The 25435-nt window shown below is 36.8% G+C and overlaps 1 protein-coding gene across 9 annotated transcripts in view; it reads left to right on the top strand.

The window, feature by feature from the left end:
• Positions 1-22579, top strand: part of LOC121312949 (myocyte-specific enhancer factor 2C-like) — a 77287-nt gene extending 54708 nt beyond the window's left edge. For 3 of the 9 annotated variants that reach the window (XM_041244939.1, XM_041244949.1, XM_041244959.1), the window contains 8 exons: positions 3495-3623; positions 4461-4598; positions 7159-7333; positions 8456-8503; positions 15957-16129; positions 17634-17763; positions 19063-19198; positions 21255-22579. In XM_041244939.1, coding sequence (XP_041100873.1) covers positions 3495-3623; positions 4461-4598; positions 7159-7333; positions 8456-8503; positions 15957-16129; positions 17634-17763; positions 19063-19198; positions 21255-21576 — 1251 coding nt within the window. In that variant the 3' untranslated portion in view covers positions 21577-22579. Of the gene's footprint in view, positions 1-3494; positions 3624-4244; positions 4389-4460; positions 4599-7158; positions 7334-8455; positions 8504-15956; positions 16130-17633; positions 17764-19062; positions 19199-21254 lie in introns of all 9 variants that reach the window. The other 6 variants (XM_041244969.1, XM_041245004.1, XM_041245013.1 and 3 more) reach the window with 6 other exon arrangements.
• Positions 22580-25435: the final 2856 nt, after the last annotated feature.

The following is a 25435-nucleotide window of genomic DNA, read 5'->3' as shown; positions in this document are numbered from 1 at the left end:
ATGTGCTTCTGAGAAGAGCCCACCGGAGGAGCACCTGTTTGTTACGGCAGGTACCAGCCCTGCCTCAGAGGCCACTAGAATAGCCACCTCCCCCACCGCCAGTGGTGGAGGGGCTACAGCTGTTACCGCCAGAGGAGCTGGAACTGCCGCTACCGGAGTGACCACAGTCCTCATCTGCTGTTCCGGAGGGATCAGCTGCTCCCACCTGCTGTTCCAGAGGGAGACGGGCTGCCATTTGCGGCCTGTGTACTTTGTACGTGGGGGAGGTGTGTGGCAGAGCAAAGCTCTGCCCTGTATAGATTGGCAGGGGTGGGGTTAAGTTCCCCTACCTGCCTGGGTTTATTGTGTTCAGGTGGCTGGAGATTGATTTGGAGTAATTAAAGATCAATCAGCACCCAGACACCTGACTTAAAAGAAGGCCTCAGCTTCCCATTGAGAGAGGAGAGAGCTGAGCAAGCAAGCAAGCAAGCAAGCTAATGGTTGTGCTTGCTGTTTTTGGTTTGCTGGTTTGTTTTTTATATTTTCTGATCCATTGAAGTCATCGCCCAGCCTGGAAACCTTTATTTTATAAGTTTTGCGTTGTATTTTGTTATTTGTCTATGAATATCTTTGTTTTGGCCCTTGTGCCCTTTTATTTTGTGTTTATTTGTGAATAAAAAATATAATTTTTTTGAACTGCAGTCTGTCTCTGGGCCTCTATCCACTTGCCAGCCTGTCACAGTCACTCTTGAAATTAGTGCTTAAAGGATGTGTTGCAGTAAGAATACCTCTGTTAAGAAAGGGGAACACGACTAAAAGGCTAAAATATGCACAATAACACAGAAATTGGATTATGGACCAATGGTCAAAGGTGCTTTGGGCTGTTGATGGATGGACAACGACACCTATGCCTTCTGCCAGTCCTGTTGTCAGTTGGGTTTGTCAATTACAGAAGATGTTTCTCTGTACTTGTTAATTATGCTTCAGATACCACACCTTGAAAATCAAGTGATGCGTGCTATTCCACTCAATGTTTTTCCTTCTTTATAAGTCAAGGTTGTTATAATAGTAGAAAACAGTAGCGGAGGCTTTGAGTAAATTGTTGATGCTCATAATGCATCAGAGTAGAAAAATGCACCATGTCTAAGACTTTTGCACAGCAGCGTGCGTGTGTGTGTGTATAATGTTTTTTAATTTTAAGATAAATTTGGGAGCAGCTGAAAGCTTCACCTCAGCTTGTGTCAGCTGTCATTTAATTACTCTGATAGGCAAACAAGCACATTTTTAGAGAGGAAATGAATGATGTCCTGTTCAGTTGATCTAAACAGCAGCAGATCTAAATACTGCTGTTGTTTACATCATCAAAAGAAGGGGAATTTGTGAAAACAAACATCTCTAACAGTGTGCTTACTTTAGTTCAGTTCTGTCTTTAAAAGTAAGTAAAAATAACTTTAAAAAAATCTATATTTAAACAGTGGCAGTGTTAGATCACCCACTGTGTAGATCAATTGAGTAGAAGCCATTGTCTTGGTTTAAAAACTCAAAAATCAGAATGGACTGAATGGAAGATAAGGTACAAGGGGTCTGGTGTGCCGATGGCAGAGTGTTGAGTAAGCAGTTTGCCATGAAAGGCCATGGGCTGACTTCAGCTGGCGTAAGATGGGCCCGCTACACAGCCAGCGCCAGCCTTGTAATCTACACTCGCAGCTGCAAATCCTGAGCTGAAGGTTACAGATGATGGGGATATGTAGGACACCATGTCTACATTTTGCTTGGCACAAAGCAGTGTCCTGACAAGCAGAGCCAAGTGGGAAAATGATGAAGAAGTAGTTTAATTAGGAGCAGCGCTCTAAAGGGGAGCACCGCAGAGAACGGAGGAACAAAGTTACTTTTTTTTGTATATTTTATTTCTGTTCTCTTTTTAAAACTTGCCGGTTGCCTGGTTTCCTGTACCCAATAAAGGTCCAAACCTTTTGTTGTTTTGTTTTTGTTTTGTAGTCTTAGCTTTATTATTTCCTTTTCATAACTGATCCATATACTGTATTTTGTGATATTCTATACTTATATAAAAAAAAATATATATATATATAATATATATATATAATATAGAAACACTAGTCTATATTATTTGGATTATTATAATACCACGCTTTGAGCCTAGCCTCTTTTAACGTTTACTAGCTCTTTCATGCTGACTTGCTCAGTATGCACAGTAGAGCGCTCCAGCCTGGGATCTAAACAGCATCCAACTCTCCTCCGAGAAGTAGCAAAATGTTGTGAAGAACATTACGTTTCACAGATGGCATAATGCACTAAGGATAACTCAAAGAGGTTAGCAGTTGTGAGCCACAGAGACCAAAGAGAAAGAGCCTTTATATGGCCATGCTTGTGAACTGTCAGTTGTGATTGGCTGTGGTCAGGCATCCCTTAGACAACAGGTGCAGAGCCATTGGCAGGTGTGGATATCTTGGATGAGTGAAATTGCTGATGGCTGGGATGAGGCCGCGTGCTGGGCTGTAAACTGCTGAGCTTCGACAGAAAGCATGGCCAAAACGCATGCCTTCTGATCACTTGATCCTGCCGTTTTCCAGGCCCCAGTGGCCCCTGAAGAAATCCCCCTGATGACTTGGCCTGCATGCTTAGCCAACCCAGTCATCTGGCTATCACTGTTTGCTATCAGAAAAAAACCCAGGAGATGTGATCCTGTCAACAGGGTGATAAGGCACCATTTCTGAGCTGTATTTCTGGAAGATTAAATGCACACTAGTAAATCTGCTAATTGCCATCACCGGACAAATTATGTTACTGTTAGCTTTTCATCTGACCTATATAGTGATACATAAGCAGCACTTTAAAAGTTTTTTTTTTTCTTTCATGTTAGATTTTAATTGAAACTATTGAGAATGATCTACAGCATGTTGGATATTGTGACGGCCCAATAACTCATAATGTATAGATAAGGGGTCATAAATATAGATTTATAGCTTAACCTTTATATCTTGCTTCACTGAGAACTATGAACTATGAAAAATTACACACAATAGAACTTAAGTGCTTAATTTTCATTTCTAAGATCTCAGTTTTACTAGTTGCTGCCAGCATTGTACATAGTTAAAAAAAAATAAAGTTATTCATTCCAAGTTATTAAAGTTAGATCTCTTCTAAAGAATCGGTCTTTAAAATGTTGCCTATTTAAATTGTCAGTCATCATTGTAGTAGAATAAAATGAAAAACATTTTCTTGTTAGAATTCATTTGAAAACGCTGATATATGTAATCCATGAAATGTGTCCTCAGTTGACTATTTAATATTTCTCCCATTACTGTAATTTTTTTCACAATCACATTTAGAAGAAATTATTCAAACTGTCAACATGCAAAGCTACAAGAATAACCAGTTGCATAACCAGTCCAGAACTTGAACATTTAGTCAGAGTGGAGAAAATACATAGTAGGTAATTTTTAGACAAGAGGGAATAACCTGGCTGGCATTTCTTTTTTTCTTTTTTTTTTCAGATCAAATATATAGTTGGCTTCTCTGAAGTAAATGTAATTACTACTGTACAATCTGAAGCAAGCGCTCCCCTAAAAGCATCTCTCTTCATGAGCATGCACTTTTCAATGTTCATGATAATATTCTCTTATGTGAGTGGATTTTTGTAAACAAGATAAAGATATAAAGGCTTGGATGAAACATCTAGCTAGCAGGGTTCATTCGAGCAATAATAATGTATGCAACAGATCATAGCAGTTAATCTGGACCTTATTTTACAGATATTGATTACGTAGGGATACTGTAAGCATTGAATATGTACCATCCAGCTTTCTGTTGATGAATCGAAAGGTAGCTTGTAAAATGCAGTACTCAGCCCTCTTTGAAGTGGCTGCATGCTTGCTGTGATATCCGTAGGGAGTTTATTTCCGTTAGAATGTGGCCATCAGGTGGCAACATAAGGAAGTTGGTGTGGGTGTTGAATAGGCCACATGGCAAATAGTCTGCTTGCTTTATGGAATTATTTTAATTTATAACTGTTTGTCATTTTAAATAATGAATTGTACCAATTTTCTATAACCCATGTTTTCTTTTTTTACAGTTTACTACAAATGCTTTAAAAAAATTGCACTTCATTGAAAGCACTTTCTGCTTTATTTATTTATTCATTTATTCATCTCTTTATCTGGCGTCCTTTCTGTTTAACTCCCAGTGTCTCTGTCTCCCCGGAAGTCTTGTGCAGAGGCTTGAACTTTCCAAATTATTTGTTTCAGACGTTGAGAAAGAAAGGACTGAATGGCTGTGACAGCCCAGACCCTGATGCAGACGATTCAGTAGGGCACAGCCCTGAGTCTGACGACAAGTACAGGAAAATTAATGAAGATATAGATCTAATGATCAGCAGACAGAGATTATGTGTAAGTACCCCTGAGCCTCATTTCCTCCTTATTTATTTGTTTTGTTTTCCGGTCTTCCTCTGAACCTGGCAGACATTGAACAAGAAGGAAAACAAAGGGTGTGAAAGCCCCGGTCACGACTCCTCTTACATTTTCACCCCACGCACAGAAGAAAAATACAAACGGATTAATGAAGAGTTTGATAATATGATCAAGAATCAAAAAATACCTGTAAGTAGCAGATCAAAAAACATGACAGCTAGACTGCTGCTAACGGCTGCAGTAACCTTTTACATTGTAACCCTGTTAGTGTGAGTTCCGTCAAAACCACTGGAAGGAAACAAAATGCAATTCGGTTTAATGTTTATCTTTTTCATATTTATAAATTGAAGTTTTAATTTTTTATTATTCTACATCATGAGTCATAAAAGCTTTCCAGAACATGTTATCACATATGAAAGATATGATAAACATTTTGATTTTGTCAATATAAAGAGTTTTTATCAGCAATATGAACCCCAATGGTCATACTTTTTCTATTGTTTTTTTTTTTTTTTTTTTAAAGGAGACACTAAAATACACATACAGTCATGCATTAACAGCGTTTCTAAATAAAGCAATAACATATTTAAAAATACTTGTAGCATATATATATATATATATATATATATATATATATATATATATATATATATATATATATATATATATATATATATATATATATATAATATCTTAAGTTGTGTGCATTGGTTGATTAACCAGTAATGTACCTACACTTTAAGGGTTAAAGCTAGCTGCAAGTGTTGCATGAGGGACGTATGCAGCCCTGTTTGCATGCATCGGTTGATTACACATGATTCCGCCACCCCACTGTAGAGACGCTTTGCGCCTTGTTCTGAACTTTTTTGTGCTTTTAACACCAAGCTACTTTCATGACAACTTCACGTCTAACAATAATACCTGTACATTGCCAGGAACATGAGAGAAATGACTTCTGCGTGTGCTTGTCATTTGCATATAACTTGTGGACCTGCTGAAATACCAGACACATAATGTACAATTGTTCCTTTTTGGCAGAGTGAATCAAACGCATGTGAAAGGCAAGCTAAATTAGAGCTTTGGGGAAGAATTAGGGGCCAGCCCTGTATATTGAAAAATAAGAAGTTTCTTGTTTGCAGGTTATATTTTTAAACATTTCCATACCATCCCATTCCATTTAAGTATTATGTATTTTTACATCTATTTTAATGATCTAAACAGCTGAATTGTGCCCTTGTGATCTCAAAATGAAGTATAACCTACTAGTTTATCATTTGATATTAAACTTTATCAACAATGCATTTGCAATGGCTAATGTGTCATAGTTTTTCATAGTTCTAAAGGGGATTAAATAGCCACCCGTCTTATTAGGGGTTAAAAAAAAGGGAAGCTATTTACTGATATTAAGTGTACAAAGCAATAGCAAAAAAGGAAGAAAAAAACCCTAACTGACTGCACGTAGTGTGGTGGTGGAAGTTCTGAATGTGGTCACTGTGGTTGTGAAGTTCAGGGCGTCCAGATTTAAAGCTGGAGATGATCATTCTGCACAGGAAGGATGGCACCATTGAAATGACAGCCTGCTGAAAGCCCACGCATGAAAGGCGGGGTGTATTCCATTCAGATCAGCTCGCCCACTTGACCACTAAACGAGGGGTAGCAGGCAGACAGGCGGCGGGCGGGCAGTCAGGCGGGCAGGCAGGGATATTCCGGAAACAGCAGAAATGGAAGATGTGAAAAAAGGAAGGCCTGATCATTCACTAATGAAAGGGTTAAGAAAAAAGCAGGGGTTGAACATTAAGCCACCAGTGTTGAGATTCTCACTGCTGATCTCCTCAAAACAACACCGATGCAGCCAACGGATAGAACTGCCTATATCCCCGTTCTTATAGAGGGGCATTTATGTGGTCCTGGGACACATGGCAGCATTTATAAAGCAATTGTAAACTTCCAAGTTGCCCATTAAGTTACACCGGCAACCAGTGTGTGATGCTCAATCCTAGCACCTACATTGTGTAACCTGGCACTCGCTCAGTCCAGTTTTCATAATCTGCTCTCATATTTACCAGTCAGCCCTACTCAGAAGCTGCCATTTGATTTGCGCAGCAGCTGCATCTATAGTAAGATGCATTAAAACAAACATATGTAACAATCGCTTAACACACAATATCGTCTACAGGTAGGAAGAGGTGCACTGAGGTAGCTAGAGTAATGAAAAGGAAACCACACTTCTTGTTTCAGGTTGAAAGGAATCTCAAGACAGTGAAGGTGAGAAAAGGCAAAGAGACATCAGTTTGATCTAAAAAGGGAGCTGAGAGGGAGATGGCTTCTGGAGGCTACAGCCTGCCTAAGCATGTCCCCTATGATATTCCTGTCTAGGTCTTTAATGCTTTTGCATGCTATTCCTATTGCTTTGGTGATGGTGAAAGCATCTATGCAGGCCACTTTTCATAGTGCTGCAGATCCGCCCTAAGCAAGGACTTCCAACACACAGCTGAAGCAATAACTTAGAACGGGAAACTAGGGCAGCCTCAGTGGGGACTAAAACCCTGAGATTGTGTTCACCTTGTGATTGCTTTTGTTCAGTAGAAGGTAGAACTTTATTATGCTGCTTTTATCGGATTGCCATTTCTTATACATCAGTTTTTAAACCCACGCAGACACCTTTCCATTGTCCTGACGTTGTTTGTTTTTATAGTCATGTGCTCCTATTATTCTGTTCTATTTGTCCCTCTTTTTTGTTACCATGTAGGCGGTTCAACCTAACTATGAGATGCCAGTATCTATCCCAGTGAGCAACCCTAACAACCTGATATACAACCACCCAGGCAGCTCACTGGGCAACCACAACCTGTTGCCACTGGCTCACCCGTCCCTGCAGAGGAACAGCATGTCTCCAGGTGTGACACATCGGCCACCTAGTGCAGGTAACACACGTCGGGTTAAGACTGAGTTTCAAAGCAGCCCTAATGTTTTAGGGTTGGTTAGTGTTTAAACGAATGCTTCCCACGGCCATCCCCACTATAGCAACCGATCTGAAAGAAAAAGGTGGTGGGGCTGTAAGTTACATGAGCACAACTAAGCCAGTTACTGAGTGCAACAACAGGGGTATAGTTTGGCTTATTGAAACCTTATCATAAGATTTTAAATCCTGTTGAAGTTCCCCAAGGTGCTGCTACCTGTAGTAGAAATACATGCTGTTGTGGACCTGTTGCATAAGTCCAGACAGTCAAACTGAAGCACTTTCCCCTTTTATAAAGAGGAACATATTCATAGCTGCATCCACCTTTTAGCTTGTTAGCTGCCCTTTCACCAGCAGCATCCTATCCTGCAGTACAAGCTGTCCTGTAAAAGCTTGGCAAATAAAATAAATAAATAAAAAAGGAAAAGTGATCTTTACCACCAACGGCATTGTTTTGGTGTCATGTTTTACAAACACATCTGTATTCATTCAAAACGAATACCCTGTCATTTTTGTTTGTTTGGTTGGGTTTTTTTTTTTTAACTTCCAGTTTTGAGGGTTGGGATTGTATTGAAAGAACATTTGATATAAAATATTAACTTATATTTCACTTTATATGTTCTCTAATGTGAAAGCTGTGGGCAGTTTAATCTTCCAGTCAGTTTGTTTTTATTGTTGAAAAACCTAATTTTCTCTCCTGGTTAATTGCCTTATGCCCACACCATGAGCAGTATGATTATCATTGGCTTCCTGGTGCAATTTGCTTCAGATTACGGGAGCAAAACAAAATAGAAAAAATAAAATTTTGGCAAAGTACGTGATACCTAAACCACACAGACTCTGACTTTTAAAAAATCTATAATTTATCTTGGACAGTATCCTGAGTTCAGAAAGCCCATTTCTAGAATATACGATCAGTGGAAATGGGTAAACAGAAATATCATTCTTTCTGTCTCACATAAGCATGTCATTAGGCGGAAGGAATGACTTGTCGAAAGAACATGGTTAGACCTGTTGTAATGCCATGAATGTGAAAGTGTAATAATAATAATAATAATAATAGGCATCTTAATTCTGTTAATCACAGGTGGCATGTTGGGTGCGGACCTCTCGACCGGTGCAGGCATCAGTGCTGGTAAGCAACTTTACCCACTTTGAAGAGGGAACACAAAAATAAAAAAATTAAAAAAATTAAATCCTACAGCATATATACAAAGTATGCATTTAATCTGAGCTTTAGAGCTTTAAAACCACATTCCTAAATGTGAATGCAATTTAAAGAAGTGTGACTGTAAAATTAACTTTTTTGCAACTGTAAGCAATCTACCTCAGGTAAAAGAAGACGGTGGAAAGATTTCTTTCCTTTTTTTTTCATTTAAACTGTGGACCGCAATTAGAAATAGAATTCAATTTGATTGCAAATTGTGTAAAATGATTGCAAAGCTTGCTATTCATGTTGACCTGCTTGCAAGCTGGGAGAGATGTGTTGCAGTCAGAATGAAGAAGGGAAGGTCAGGAGCAGGTTTAACTGTCTGGCCATGTGTCACTGTCCAGACAAAAGTAACATTTTTACCAAGCATTCCGTCTGTAAAATACTGAGGAATCTCCATTAACTGTACCCTTTGTTCTTCCATTTTTGGAGGAACAGAACTCCCTATGTTTTTATCAGGACACAACATGGAAAACATGGCAATAAGTCATGAGGATCTTTGACGTTCCATGAAGTAACAGAGTGACTGGTTAGCAAATTAGGGTTTATGAGTGCTTTGAAGACTTTTAGGAACCACTTTTAATTTAAATCAAGCATTTGATAGAGAGAGAGAAAGAGAGAGAGAGAGAGAGAGAGAGAGAGAGAGAGAGAGAGAGAGAGAGAGAGAGAGAGAGAGAGAACATTCTACACAAAAGTGTTAATTATTAACAAGACACATAGACAATGCTAAATGTGTTCCATATGTTCGAATGTTTATTGTAAAGAGACAAAAGAAAAAAAGAGGTTTGAACGTTATTTTTATATTGATGTTTGCCTGATGCATATTCACATGGCTCTGAATTAGAAAAAAAATAAGCAAATCTATGTTGCCGCCGTGAAACTAAAAAGACGTTATATTATACGATTTTATAACAGTTTCTGTTGACCATTTTTTTCACCTAAACCACTTGCTCATGTGGTGTTAGTGCTAAATATAGATGTCTGGTCAGCAACATACACAAGAATCTGGCTGGCTAGATTTGAATGGTACTGGAGCATCGCTGATTTTATTTCTGTCTTCATGCATTGGTTTTTAGGCTATGAATTAGACTTGTACTCAATGCATGTTTATTTTGGTTTCACTCAGACAGATACAGTGGCAGTATAATGAGCCTGAAAAGATAATGTTTGTTTGATCTACAGTATGAAGCATCATCATGTTTAATATTGCAGGCGGTTGTGCTGGTACAATGCTGGTTATTAAGACACTTGTAGAATTAGTTATGATTTAATGGCATTCAGACTAGGCTGAATTATGCTAACGTGGGGTCTAGGAGCTTATTTTGTTAGTTTGTTATGCTGAGTAATAGACTTAAATGCCACCCACATTTTACCTCAGGCAGGGACCCAAGACTTAAATAAAACTTAGCAAACTATATATATGTATGCTGAACGGGTTTAAGCCAACAAAAAAAGTGTTCTCTTTTCAGTGTTGATTTTCCAGGTACACTATGGTTAGATTTTTGGGCTTCTCCAACACAATCGTTTCATTTTCAGTAACAGGTCAGAATATTATACGCAATACCTGGAAACTGGGTTTGAGAGGACAGCTTGTTTACAAAGGACCACAAACAAACTACATTTCCAAAGAGAGATTTCTGTTTTTTTCTGTAGAAGTTGCACAAAGACAGTGACAATTGCACCAGTTCAGCTTACTATTGCCAATTGCAATCCACTGGTTTTTTTCAGTCTCTATCTTTCTGTATAAGAAGTACCCAGAGTTCTTTTTTTTTTTTTCCAGGACATTTTTTTGCTTATTTTAAATCACTTTTTTATTCATATTTTTTTTCAAGACAAAATGATGTATTTTACTGCATCTGATGGCAAAGTAAACCTGCACAGGGAATCTTTTATAGCTGCTGTGCTAATTTTGTTGCACAACTTCTCGTGTGGCAGCCTAGTGACTTGCTCTGATTATTGTGTGTAAATTGCTATAATCACTTAATAATGATTACGTGGCAGAGGAAGGGCCTTTCCTGAGAAGAATAGCCAGCTTCTGCACCTTCATAATAGGCCTTTCTCTCCTTTTTTGTGGCAAATACATAATTTGAACTCCACACATAATAATTTTAATACATAAAAGGTTGTTTATGATAATTGTTTTTTAGCAACCAAAGCAAAAAATAAACAGTGCCCTCATTTTATTTAATTTTTTTTATGAAATCCCTTGAAAGCAATGGATTGGCTTGTACATTCTGGGTATATAGTGTTCTTTTTTGTCAACGTACAGTACATGTGCATATGTTACTGTCAGAGAGAGAGCTGTAGATATGAGCATAGTTCATTTTCTTCTACAAATACTAGTACTATAAAAGCTTTGCTCTGTGACAAACTAAAGGGCTGTTTCCATGTTTCAGAGACCAAACTCTGCAGCCTTTTTTTTATTCCTGTAAAGTTAAGAGCATAATACAGCTGGTCAACTATCATGCAATTCTGTATAGTACAAACCATGTGTGATTATTCACAAAAATACTGACAGCAACACAGGAAGCTCAAAAGTCTAACTTTAGATATGTTTTGCTGATTTTCTGTTATTTTATACTGTTTGTGATTGCTAGGCAATATTATTAGTGATCATTGTTGTAGAGTCATATCAATGTGTGTTTTGCAACTTAAATGACAGGTATTCAGTGTTTTTGTGGTAAAGTAAAAAAAAAAAAAAAAAAAAAAAAAAAAAAAGCTGTTTTTAAGCCTGTTTGCAAATTGATGATGGAAATAAATGTTCATTTTAGAGATGAAAGTAAAGGTTTTTAAATACATTTGTACAGCACTATAGACACGTACAAACCACGTCTTGCAAGTCCACAAAGAACACCTTAAAAAAGAAGTGTCTTTACGTGAATACAGTGTAATAAAACAAGCAAACATGCAGTACATGCATGCATGTGTTTGTGTGAATGTTTTAAAATATGCAGGGTTTGTTGGCTTTAGTTTTCTTGTTTTGCAAAGGGCTGTATAATGTAAATAACATATGATATGAGTGAGAAATAATAGTTTGATATAAAACGTAGAACTGTCTGTTTTTGCTGATCAATGGAATATTATTTTTCTGTGAAGAGAAAGCATCTTTAGCATACTGAGCTAGAGTGTGCTTCAAGAATGCTGGTGGGCATGGAAACGCACCTTTGACTACATACAGCTGTAAATGTGTTTAAAAAGAGAAAAAAACTAAACACTGCCTCTGTGCAGCAAATTCCAGGATTCACAAAAGTTATAGGTAGGTTTTTAGGGATTTCACCTGTAATTTGACCCAGTCGAGCATATGAAAATACTGACTTGTACCTGAAAAATCCATGATTTTACATTCGGTAGATACATTTATATTAATAATGAATTACTTTTAGTGCAATACAGTACAAAGCCATTTGTTCACCAGCTTTACACAGATACTCAGACAGCTGCTAGTATTCACAGCAAATAGAAGCTTCTTTTCCCCTGATAATCACCAAGGAAACTGGAAAATCAGTTTTTTGTACAGATATAAAAATGTTCCCAAGAAATATAAACAGCCCAATAAACCACTTTTACTGTTAATGCTAGTTATGATGTTAAATGCTGATTTCTTTAGATTTTTTATAGTCTAAGAGGGACAATGCAATCAGTCCACATTGACAACTTTTCCTAGATGTGGGCCTGTTTTTTGTACTTCTTTAAAGTATATGAATTAAATTAGTTTAAGCAACAACAAATGAATTAAAGGAGTGTCCATGGTTACAAACGTGTTTGTTTTGGCAGTTGAGTGACGAGGAGTGATTAGTTTGAAATAATATTGTGGCAAAAGAAAGCAAAAGTTGAAAGGCTTCTCTTAGAAACCCTCCATAACGCTAGGTATGAAAAAAAAAAAATCACTTCCCAAATCAATGGAAAAAAAAAGAAATAACATCAATAAAATGAACTAATGATGCTTACAGAGGACACTGCGCTTGACTATTACTGTTCATGCTAAGCAAACAGAGTATTACCCTTGTCACCCTCTGCCATCAGAAAGAGGATTTGATTTAAGCCTGATGTGTATTTAGTTTAATATGTCTGTTTTTATATTGGAGCCTTGTCTATAAAAAACACAGCCATTATGCCGTAGACAGAAAGAAGCATGTGGTGTTCAAAAGGTGAAGAATACTTGAGCTGACACGAGGACTAGACCTGTATGGGGCCGACTTTGAAAAGATTTTGCAGGTCACATATTTTCTGTTTCACAGAACAATCAAAATAAGTGTTTGTTTAATTAGTGGCGAATAGCCACTAATTCAAGTGTTTTTTTTTGTTGTTTTTTTTATTGCACAAGTACACTCCATTTGCAGCAGAGCGCATAAGCTGAGACGGCAAGCACTTTAGCTGGCATTGACAATGTTCTTTAACACACAAGCCATACTTATTTTTCTTTCTTTTGCAATTACGGTGCTTCACTTACTTAATTTGCTGCTGGCAATGCCATATGTTCTTTACATTTTTTTTTTTTTTTTTTTTTTAACAAATTGCACTTTCGAGACTTTTATTTGAAAACAAAACCGTGCCTTAAAGTTAAACGAAAATGGAAAGCTCAGTTGCCATGCAGAACATCTGCATTTCATTTTCTGGGAATATATGATTAGGAAATTCATTTACGTCTAACATATAATTTTCTTTCCCTCTTTTAAGTGGTAAATGAATTCTAGCACTTTGCATTCTGTCACTTTATAAAAAAGAAATATAGCAAAACCCAGATGCCAGACACGGCTTAAGATGAAAGTAGAGTAGGAGAAGAGATTGGATCTGTGTATGGTTTTGAGAAACTCTGCACCTCCGTTTTCACTAGCGATAAAGTAATTGAGAGGACTGATCTGTGGGAGGCAGGGGGCCGCTCAAGTACTCAGACTGGCCAGCAATACTCTTGGTATGAACAATGCGGTTCTTCCTTTGGTTTAAATGGAAGCACTCCTTGACAGTGAACCACATGCAGATGTTTATCATTGATTTCAAAATGATGGGTTTCTCAATTGTTGGTTCAGAGTCCCAAATTCTGGCTGGCATCTGAACTGCAGTGCTTTTGAGTGCACTCTTTGAAGCTGTTCCATTTGATCATTTAATGCTTGTTTCATTATGTGCATGCAGCCTATTGGAATATATAGGAAAAGCAAATATAAAAAAGTACAGACCCAGGAGTCTTCTGGAAAGAGCGTGTTTCATCTCGGTGGCCGATGCCGGTTTAAGTCATTTTAAGTTTGTACTGTACTTTATGGGAAATGATAGAATTTCAGTGTCTTTCTTATCACTGAGCACCTGCTTTGGCCCAGCAAACCACAGTGCAAAAAAGTGTGACTCTTTGCTGGTCTTCAATGCTAATTTGACTTTTCTAAGATAGCTGATAGACTGTGATATACAGCTAAAATTGCACACATTGGATGACACTTGCCATATCATACTACAGCACATTTACAAGACTAGTAGTACTTCCTTTTGGCTGAAAAGAAGCCTGTCAGTCGTGGGCAGATAGCTTTTTTTTGTACGGTTCTTTTATTGATGTGGACTTTCAATTCCAACCAAGCTAGACCACAATGCTTTGTAGATCTGGTTTGAGTACTGAAATGTGACCTTTTAACTAGCTTTGTACATTTATGCTGAATGCAATTTTCTCAGATGCTTGCATGACCTGTAACAGAAATGCTCCCTTAAATGTTGACACTATATTCTGTGTGTTATATATTTGTTATATAGTACTGTTTTTAAGTACAATAAACTATAAGACAGTGCTATATTTTTTATCTCACAATTAAATAAGTGTCATTATTTTGAGAGTTGTAAACTGCATTTTGCTGCGGCTGGAGCAAAGTGATAACGGTGAAGGGTTTGAAGATTCATCAAGGGAGAATGAAATGCTTAAGGGAGAAGGGACAAGGGCCTTGCATTGATCAGTACTTCTTACGAAGTAAGTCAAGTCAGTCGAATTAAATCCAGCGACAGGAAGCAAACCACATTTCACAGGAGATAGATGAGAGGAGGACTTGCATAAACACAACTAGTGATGAACCTAATGATCCTTGCGAACCCGGTCAGATGAACCAGCGTAAGAGAGAAAAGAACCTCAATGGGCACAAATCGAGAGTTAAATTGCCAAGAGTTTCTGTGTAAACAGCGCAGGACACAGTAAACACAGATCTCTGTTTTGCATTGGAAAAGTTAGGTGGAACAGTCAAAAAGAAGCTGGGTAAATTTGGGGATACCATCTACACATATGGAAGCGAGAGGTTTGGAGTTGAAAAAAAAAGGAGAAAGAACAAATTATTGGAAAGTCTAGATGGCAGAAGGAGATTGCGCACTTAGTTACAGAAAGGATGCAGCTGAGGTAGCAATGGAGTAGAGCAGAACACAGTCAGAAGGAAGCACTCAATTACAAAAGCATTGCAGCCATTGTGTGTGCCGATGCGCTAGGGAGGGAAAACAAGCTGATCCCTGGAGCCAGCATTACACTTCACACCAGGCAGAAGGATATCTACATCATCAGGTGGAAGGAAACACAGATGGATCACATTAGTTTACAGTAAAAGAAGCTATGTCTTAGCTGGTGCTTATATTGGCGAGAGCGGAGTCCAATATCAGTATGATTTATTTATTTATTTATTTTTAATTTAGTCGTTGCAAATGACCCCATTTTTCTCCCCAATGTATAATTGGCAATTGTGTTATTATTAATCCTGGTTCACCGCTGCAGCCCCCTGGCGACTCGGGAAACGGCGGCTGACATACGCATCCTTCGATTGTGTCCTGCCAAGCCATCTTTTTTCGCACTGCAGATCCACAGTGAAGCCATCAGACCTATAGTGCTGGATGACAACACAGATCTGAATGGTTCCACTGCAGACCTGCAGGCACCCTATCAGCCACAGGGGTTGCTGGTGTGTGGTGAACCATGACTTGCCTTACCTAATCCCTCCCTACCCGAGCGGTGCTCGGCCAATTGTACGCTGCCCCCTGGTTACTCCCGGTCATGGTCGGCAATGACATAGCCTGGATTCGAACCTGCAATCTCCAGGTTATAGGGCATATCCTGCACTCCACTGGCAGCGCCTTTACTGGATGTACAATAGCATGAAATTTTAACACCTGCTCTCATGTAATGGAAATCATGAATCAAAACTTGTGAATCAAAACTCATTTCAACATTGAAAAAGATATCTAGTCAAAAATTGGCATTGAACATCTTCATTTCTAAGTGCAACATTTAATGTGTGCTTAATAGTTATTGATCATATACAATTTCTGTCCTCCACTGTGACTTTAATGTGCGTGAAAAAAAGGAAGGTTACTGTAGTTCAGTATTCACGTGATAATAACACTATCTTTTTTTCCTTCTTCAAAACAGGAAACGGATATGGAAATCACCGTAATTCACCAGGTTTGCTGGTCTCACCTGGAAGCATGAACAAGAACATGCAAGCAAAGTCACCACCACCCATGAACCTGGGGATGAACAGTCGCAAGCCTGACCTGCGTGTGCTCATCCCGCCAGGCTCCAAGAACACCATGCCATCCATTGTAAGAACCTGCATTGCTCGTGCCTGTTCCCTTTAAACCAGAGGACAGAATGGGATTGGTAGTTATTCTGTAGCACATCACTACATTTTTCTATATCTTGTTATTGCATTCAATTTTCTGTTTTTCTTTTTACTTTATTTTGGAACTTTAAAATGCATGTAACTGAGTACGAATGACTCTTTCTGCAACCCAAAGTACTGACATAGATCACAGGTTATGACAATTAGCTTTTTATTCCATGCTATAATGTCAGATGTTCTCCTTTTTTGTAGAATTGCAGTAAAACAATATGTAAAGTATACATATAAACATTCCTGAACTTTAAAATATTTTAACGTTATGACATATACAACTTTGAACAACCACTGCTGTGTTCTACATAAAGGTAGATCCAATTAAGATTGCTTGGAAGACAATTTACAAATATATTGAAATTATGTTCTAGCAATACATTTAAATATATCAAGACATGAGTATTCCAAGGCAATAATGACTGCACTGAGGCGCTATCCTAATGCTAGACTAGGTTTGCTTGACAGACCTGAATAAGTGATCACTATAATAATAATCCATGTATCCGAAGATGTGGCTGTTACTTTGTTTAAACTCATAACAGAAAACAAGTTAGACTATGTTCATGGCAATTCTTTGTGAATATTTTTTTTTTAAACTGGCATATTCAATAACATGTGCTTACATATCTGTGTGAATAAGCCCAAACAGATTCTATTAACCAGTACTTCATAGTACTTTCTTGCCTAAAATCAAAGCCTGCGTTTCCCCTGATTAACTAACATATCTAATTATTGATCATTGCTTCTTTTCTGTGCTGTCAGTCTGAGGATGTTGACCTGCTATTGGTAAGTGGGAGCACTGCTTACCTAAAGAGACCTGCAACATCCCCTTTCCAGAAATGTATAACTTACTAGCACTAACTAATATCATCCTAATACTGCACTGGACTTTTATGACAAGAGCCGTATATAATCCTAATGACCTCGTGTGGAATAGTATTTAACAGAAATGGAAGCAGAGAGTGGTTAGGGCACCACCTACTGATCATTCAAAGCAATTCTTTTAATCTAAATGTGTTTTTTTCTTTCTTTTCTTTCTTATCCAGACATTCAGTATTTACATGCGCAATACACTTTTTGCATTTGAATAAAAAAAAAGAAACGAAAAAAAATAACAATGGCACAAAATACATATTTCATCAGTCCCCTTCCTCCAGTCTGCTTCCTGCCACAATAAAGCCCTGTTTTACTTGTTACTTGTCCTGTTGCCTTGGAGACAATGATGTAATGGGTTACTATGGCGACAGCTAGTCTCCTGAAGGGTTGTAAATGATAGGGTTGGCAGAGTTCATTGGAGCCGCATGTTAAATGATTAATTTCAAAAATTTGCATCGTGTTGATTCTTTCAGTGCCTAAAAGCAAAATGTGTTGTTCTCTTTTTTTACATCATTTTTAAATGCCTGTCAATTTTGTCCTTTGCTTTTATACAGAATCAGAGAATAAACAACTCTCAGTCTGCACAGTCATTAGCAACTCCTGTGGTTTCTGTAGCAACCCCTACTCTGTCAGGACAAGGAATGGGTGGATACCCATCATCCATTTCTACCACATATGGTACTGGTAGGTGTCCTATGCAATTTATAATAAATATTCATGCGTATAACCAGCTGGGCTTATTATAAATACAGTGCACTCATTATGATTAATCCAACCTCTAAAAGCTACAAAATGTGCGATTTCATAAAGCCTTGTCTGCGCCTCTCGACTGCTCCCTTGACAACCCCAGCGCAATGTTTCAGGCTGAATGTCAGTAGAAAAGGAAAGCGGCACACTAGGTGCTTGAGTAGCACTAACGTTTCCATAATACAGTTGAAATGTTGTTCTGTTCTGAAGAGGCCAGTGGAGACGCATGTCTTTTCTCTGCACGGGCGGCTGTAGAGCCTGGCTCTCTCTGCAGGGAAGGCATTCATTTCATCTCCAGTGCAGCCCACATACTGCCAAAGGGGAATTGTGCCTAGTGGTCTCTTCAGTCCAATCCAAACTGACATGTGTAGCTTAAATAAGATTATAACCAGGAAATCCCAAGTGAGACTACAGTCATGTTTCCAGATGGGACTTGGGATGTCAGGCCAAAAAACAAGCTGCTTATATCCCAGTATTTCAGGGCTATAACTTTTTATTGTAGTGTTCCAATATAATGTCATTTACATTCTACTAATGGAAAGCTCTGTGTTACAAAGTAATTCGTAGATGTCATATTTTGTTTTAGTTGCACGTTGTATTACACAGTATTTCTATAACATGTCATTGTTAATAATTATCTACTTATTATTACATCCTTTATTACAGATTTCAGGATGTTATTTATTAAACCCTTTTTTTCTTTTTTCTTTTGCTCTTCCTAATAAAAAATAAATAAGTAAACTAAGGAAGCCAGTGTTTCTCAGGTGATTTATCTACAGTTAATATCTCATTTGAAAACATGAAATTTGATGATGCTTTGTAACCCTGTTTAATATAATTTTTAAGAAATCTAGTGAATTATTATTTATTTATTTATTTATTTATTTATTTATTTATTAGCAGACACCCTTATCCAGGGTGACTTACAATTGTTATCACAGTACGAAGTATTGCATTGTAAAATATCACATTACAGGTTAACACATTATAAAATATCACATTACAGAATATCATAAAACAGATGAGAGCAGATATGAATGTATAGTAGTTAAGATCTGGGAAAAAGAGCCCACAGTACCAAGGGCACTGGATTACCCTGCCACGTCAATCTCCAGATCTGCCTTAGGAGCCAGCCCTTGCCAGCCGTGGCTATAAATGTAATTACATATTTATCATTGCTTGAACCACTAAGCATGAAAGAGTGGTTTCCCTCAATGATGTTTCTTTCCCTTGTAGAATACTCCTTGAGCAGTGCAGACCTGGCCTCCCTCTCCGGGTTCAATAGTGCCAGTGGCCTTCACCTGGGCTCAGTCACTGGCTGGCAGCAGCAGCAACTGCACAACATGCAGCACTCAGCCCTCAGCCAGTTAGGGTGAGTCTCACTGTACAATGGGATGCTGTGGAGCAGTCATGGAAATACTCAACGTTCATAGATACCAGCAATGAAGCATTGCATGGTTTAATAAAGAAAAGATATATATTCATCCGAACATTAAACAGTGATAAAAAATACATTTTTCAGGTATAAATATTAAATGTTTGACTACTAGACTATTATTTTCTATATTACATACATTAACATTAACTGAAATCACTAGACCCATTTGTGGAACACTTTGGAATACGAGCAGAGGTTTCTGCTTACATTTTCTTTTAATTTATCGCCACAAGGGGGCAGCACAATTCTTTTTTTTTTTTTTGGCATGTGCTGTATTGTGTCATAAACATTTAGTTATCTACATGTGTTCTTATCAGAGCAGATCTATCTATAAAAATTGACTAGCAACCCATTGAGTGGATGGCCATTTCGGGGTAGTAGAATTAGTGCGCACATATTGCGCTGCCCCAAACATATTTGCAAATCCCCTTCAATTAATTTTTCCAGCGTACATATTTTCTAAAATGAGTACACCACAGAGATGAGATGCTTAATTCAGCAAAGGAAGATAGATGATGTGAAACCATGTTATACTTCATATTGGATTCCAACTAAAGAAAAAAAAAAAAACAGCTAGATCTATACATGCTTGTAATAGCTTTCTAATATATGAACTTGATTGTCTCATAAAAACTCACGGTGTTACGGTCTTCTTGCTCTGTTTCTTGTTATGGTGTGTGTGCGTGAGTGCGTCTTTACATGCAGTGAATATATGATGGTGCTAAGTTGTAATTATACAGTAGATTTGGAGCGTGCAAATGAAAATTGTTCAAAGATGAAGAGTTAACTCTAAACTTCAAGGCATACGCTCACAAAAGTCTTACTTCTCCCAGCGGTTATTAAAAAAAAAAACTAAAATCCAGTAAGACGTTCTGGTTAACCAGAAGTAGTGTCCAATTACATTTTGTGACTAACTTGATGCTGATGCCTGGATGTATTGCACAGCATTCAACTGTTTCTCATTTGTTTACCATAATCTATATAAACCTTCCTGTAGGTTTAGTTTAGAAAAATCAAACAGAATGAAAGACTATTTATTATCCATATGCATATGGTTTATGTCAAGGATTTTCCTTGTTATTGGTGTTATTATTAAAGACCTCAAACCACTGGTACTGCTTTGCTGTGGGAAGTGTGTGCAGATTACATACATCATTAAAAGTTATATTAATCAGAAGCCTGCCAAGATCTTGTTTGAAACAAATTGGGTTTCTGCTGGCAGCACCATGCAAGAACACTGATCTTGAAGACAAAGAAATGGAATTGAACATTTAGTTCTAATTAAAAGTAGCCCTGTACCCATCAGTTTCTGTAATATATAATATATAATAATTATAGATTTTTTAAAAAGATACACTATTTAGCACAAAACAAAGCTTATTTGTATACCCTGTTTTCAAGTGATTGATCATGTTTTAGTGCTCTGTGTGACATTAAAAAAATTACATTTAAAAATAAAAATTCTCATGAGCTATAGAAAAAAAAAGTGCTGTTTATTGAACTCTGGGATAGGAATAGGTCCGGGCGGGTTAACATGGTCGTATCATTGGCAATAAAGACCATGACTTAAATCTGTACATTAAGAACACTTACTGTATCAAGATGCGTCTTAAAAAAAAGATCTTCCATTCCAAAACAAACACAAATGTACAGAGTTTAAAACTTACCACTTTTTACATTAAACTAAATAAACCGTTTAAAAAAAGTTTTTCTGGTCACTGGCGATGAAATCTGCACTGTTCAGCATTCCTAGCAATATAAAACAATGAACCCAGCCTGGGGAAAGAATAAGAATTTCCAGTCAGTACCTTTGCACTATGCCAGGTGTGTGAGTTACCTTGTAATGCCTGTGCGATTGTGTGTGTGTGTGTGTGTGTGTGTGTGTGTGTGTGTGTATGTGTGTCGGCGTGTGTTTCTATTGGGGTGGTGGGGAGGAGGTAGTGATTTCTGACCTCTTCATTCTGTAACTGTGTTTCCTTTCCTCCTGCAGAACTTGCACTAGCTCTCACTTATCTCAGAATCTCTCCCTGCCTTCTACTCAAAGCCTCCACATCAAGTCAGAACCTGTTTCTCCTCCTAGAGACCGCACCACCAGCACGCCGTCGGGGTACCCCCTGCACCACTCTCGCCACGACTCCGGGAGGTCTCCGGTTGACAGTCTGAGCAGCTGCAGCAGCTCCTACGAGGGCAGCGACCGGGAGGACCACCGGAACGACTTCCACTCCCCGCTCGGACTCATCAGGGCCTCGCAGGACGAGAGGGAGAGCCCGTCAGTGAAGCGCGTCAGGCTGTCGGAGGGATGGGCCACATGATACACACGATAGCTGCATTATCTTTTTTTTTTTGTTTTCTTGCAGAGTGTGTGTGCTATTAAAAAGGTGGGAATATGGGAGGGAAAGGGTGGGGGTGGGAAGGGACCTATGCATTATTTGTGCTGTGTGTTGATCTACAAAAAAAGAAAAGAAAAGTCAGGTACTCTGTTTTGTAAAAGTACTTTTAACTTGCCTCAGTGATATCCGATAAATAAGCATACGTTGCTGAGATAGCAGCCTAGCACTTGAGCTGTACAACCGAACACTTGTACAGAGTAGGTTTTATTGCTAACTTTGTTTCATTGCTGTACTCCCTTGCAATGTTTATGTTACAATAGATAGTGTCATGTTGCAGGTTCAACGTATTTACATGTAAATAGAGGGGGGGGGATAACATTTGCCAGACTTTGCAGATTTATTAACTGAAAGAGAAAGCTGTTATGCAAAATTTGAACTAATGTACAGGTGTTCTGACTGACCCAGAGGAGGGTGGCTACTTGTAAAAGCAAAGCCACATAATAACCTTAGTGTGTGTGTGTGTGTGTGTGTGTGTATATATATATATATATATATATATATATATATATATATATATATATATATATATATATATATATATATATATATATATGTGTTCATAAAAAAAAAATGGAGTATGGCACTCAATTATTTAAAGGATCAAAGGCATTGAAAAAAGGACCATACTTTTAGCAATATTTAAAAAAAAAAAATAGAAGGTTATTTTTTAAAACACCTGGGTCTGCATTACATATGAACTATAAAAGAGATGTGCATTACAATTTTGCTTATATTTTCATAAAAAAAGGAAAAATTTGCAAAGCATTTGTGGTTTTTTGTAGTTTGTCTAAGCCAGAATTTGTTTTTTTGATAGCTTCGCTAATTAAAAAAAAAATTAAAAAAGCCTAAAGAAATTAAATTAAATGGGCTTCTTGTATAGAAAGCACTACCCTAAGCCATGAAACCAATAACTATATATATATAATAATCATATATATATATATATATAATATATATATATATATATATATATATATATATATATATATATTTTTGAGGTAAGAAAAAACTCCATTCTTTGCTGACTAAAGATAAGATGATTTCTCTTTCTAGATGTTTTTTGTTTTTTAAGAAAAATTTCTTATTTCTTATTTTATATATATATATATATATATATATTATATATATATATATATAGAATCTTTATATAAATTAGAAATTTTATTTGTGAACTTTAAATCTGTGAACTATATCGAAATGTGTATATGCTTTTATTATATATATATATATATATATATATATATATATATATATGATATATATCTATATATATATATATATATTAGTGCAGTATATAAGTGCAGTTGCACATTTAAGTTTGCCATTTTGTTTGCTCTGTTCTTTTCCATTTATTACAGAATCAGACTTGGATGTATTTATTAAACCAGCTAAAAGAACTGACTTCCATCTGTGTTTAAAAAAACAACTCTACCATTACATGAACGGGGTTTGGCAGTCATCCATTGTGGCTATCTGATGTGGATACCTAAAGTTATATATTGTATGCTATTGTAAATTGAATAGGCACCAAGAGGAGAAAGCACACTTTTCTTTTAAAACAATTCAACAATACTTTATCTAATGAATACTGTAAGGTGTAAAAAGTTCATACGAATGAGGGCTTTGCTCCATTTTAAATATGGTCAAATGTTGTACATTTAGTGCAGACCCACTTCTTACTTGTAACAAAGGTGTATTTTTTATTTAATTGGACTTGTAAAAAATCATGCATCAATCCATGTTTACCTCAGGTAGTCTTATTTGTTTTGTTGTTTAATAATGGTAATATAGTTATTCGTTGTAAACAAGCAGAATATTATATGAAAAAAGAAAACAGCAAACATGTTGGATACCCATTAATGGATGCCAGTCAGCCTGTTTTCCCATTTCCCCGGATCACTGCAGACTTCAAGTAATGGCAACAAAAAAAGTTTGAAAGAAAATGTATCCATAAGCTGGTTAAAAAAAGTGAAGCACAACTTTGAATCTTTACAGATCTCTTTTTATATAATACTGTAGCTATCTCACTCCGTCTTTCTCTCTCTCTCTGCCTCTCTCGGCACTTGCTGTTGTGTTATGGTATTGCTATGTGCAGAGTTACAATGGGGTTACAATGTTATTACTGTTTATATAGTCATTTTAGGGGCCGAGCCCCAGTTGTGTTTTATTATTTTTTTTAATTCAATGAAACCACACAAACATGGTTGCAGACAAATTTTAGACAAACATCTTTAAGAAAAAACAAAGCCAGTGGCATTTTGTGAGAGTTTTGTTTTCATTATATTATTATTATTATTATTATTATTATTATTATTATTATTATTATTATTATTATTATTATTATTATTATTATTATTTTATTATTATATTATTATTAGTGTTATTAAGTCGACATCTTAATTTATATTCTAGATATTTAAGCCCCAGAAATATTTATATATTAGTAATATGTGTCATAACAAAAAAAAAATCTCAAAAAGAAAGTGAAAGCCTTCTAAAACCTACTTTCTGAAGTCCACAAATTAATTTATAGCTTGTTTTTCTGGAGCAGAAGATACGCAATTATCTGGTCATTAGATTTCCATCTAATATATGTGGCCTAGTGAATTCTCAGTAGCATAGCATATCTTCCATACCTTTGGATGCTTTGAGTACACACCTTGTTAATACTACAGTTAACACCTCCCTGAGATGATACCCACAGCATGTGTCAACTTAAAAAGATGCATGGATACTTGATCTGCTCTTTACATTTTCAACAGCATGCTTCCCAGGTTGATTTAATGTGGCTTTTTATCAAGCGTAGTATTCTTTTTTGTTGTTGTTGTTAATTTATTAAAATACTTATCATATCTATGAGATATTAAATGCAAACTGAAAAGCCACAAGATCATTAATGCTAAAGACTGTTTTGCCTAAACATCTTGTGCTTTGTCTGTTCTTACTTGTGTCATCAGCTCTGTAAAAAAAAAAAAAAGACTAGGAATAAACAATGTGATGTCATCCCTATGACGCTGGTTTCCTGCTACTACAGATCTTAAAAAGGACGGGTGGAGTTCTGTTTTACCATTAAGAGTGCTTCAAGAAGTTTAGCTAACAGGAAATGCTTATGTTAATATATTTTAACCAAAGACACGGAGCAATCCAGGTTGTTTTTTTTTTCTTTTTCAGGCAAGGTTGTTGTATTTCTTTGTAAATCTGCTACCGTTGCAATTGTATTACCTTCCCTTACTAAGACCTCGAATTGATCTACAAAGTACCTCAGACAGCTTGCAAGAGGTATGCTCAAAACAGTGTAACCCATTGGTTGATATGAAGGAAGTGCTGACAATATTGCTTTTGTTTTGTATGAAGGTAACTGTTTAATAAAATATTAAGAAGTCTTGGATTGCTCCAGTTACTTTTCTATTAATGCTTTGCTTTTTTGTCCTGAGTTGTTTCCATTCATATACAAAATAAAAAAATAAATACAAAATAATCTGTAGCTATTAAAAACAAGCCATGGGGGAAATAAGAAATAAAAAAAAACAGGCTCACAGCGGCATAAGCTGGACTTTGTCGCCACTTGAAGAGATGTTCTTAATTAATTAAATCACATCTGTGTATCTCAAGGGACTTAATTCAGCTGTCTGAAATAAAAATGGGGGAAAAAAATTCAAAAACTTTCTCCTGCTGGAAAATAAAGGTATTTGTATTTTGCAGACAAATCAGTAAAGTTATTGGCTTTCTTAGTTACCCACCGTCTGAGTGTGATTTATTTATTTATTTCTTGGTTTATTTA

This window comes from Polyodon spathula, chromosome 1, assembly GCF_017654505.1.
Source record: "Polyodon spathula isolate WHYD16114869_AA chromosome 1, ASM1765450v1, whole genome shotgun sequence".
Classification (NCBI taxonomy): domain Eukaryota; kingdom Metazoa; phylum Chordata; class Actinopteri; order Acipenseriformes; family Polyodontidae; genus Polyodon; species Polyodon spathula.
The sequence above is the reverse complement of the archived record's forward strand: the minus strand, read 5'-3'. Positions and strand labels throughout refer to the sequence as shown.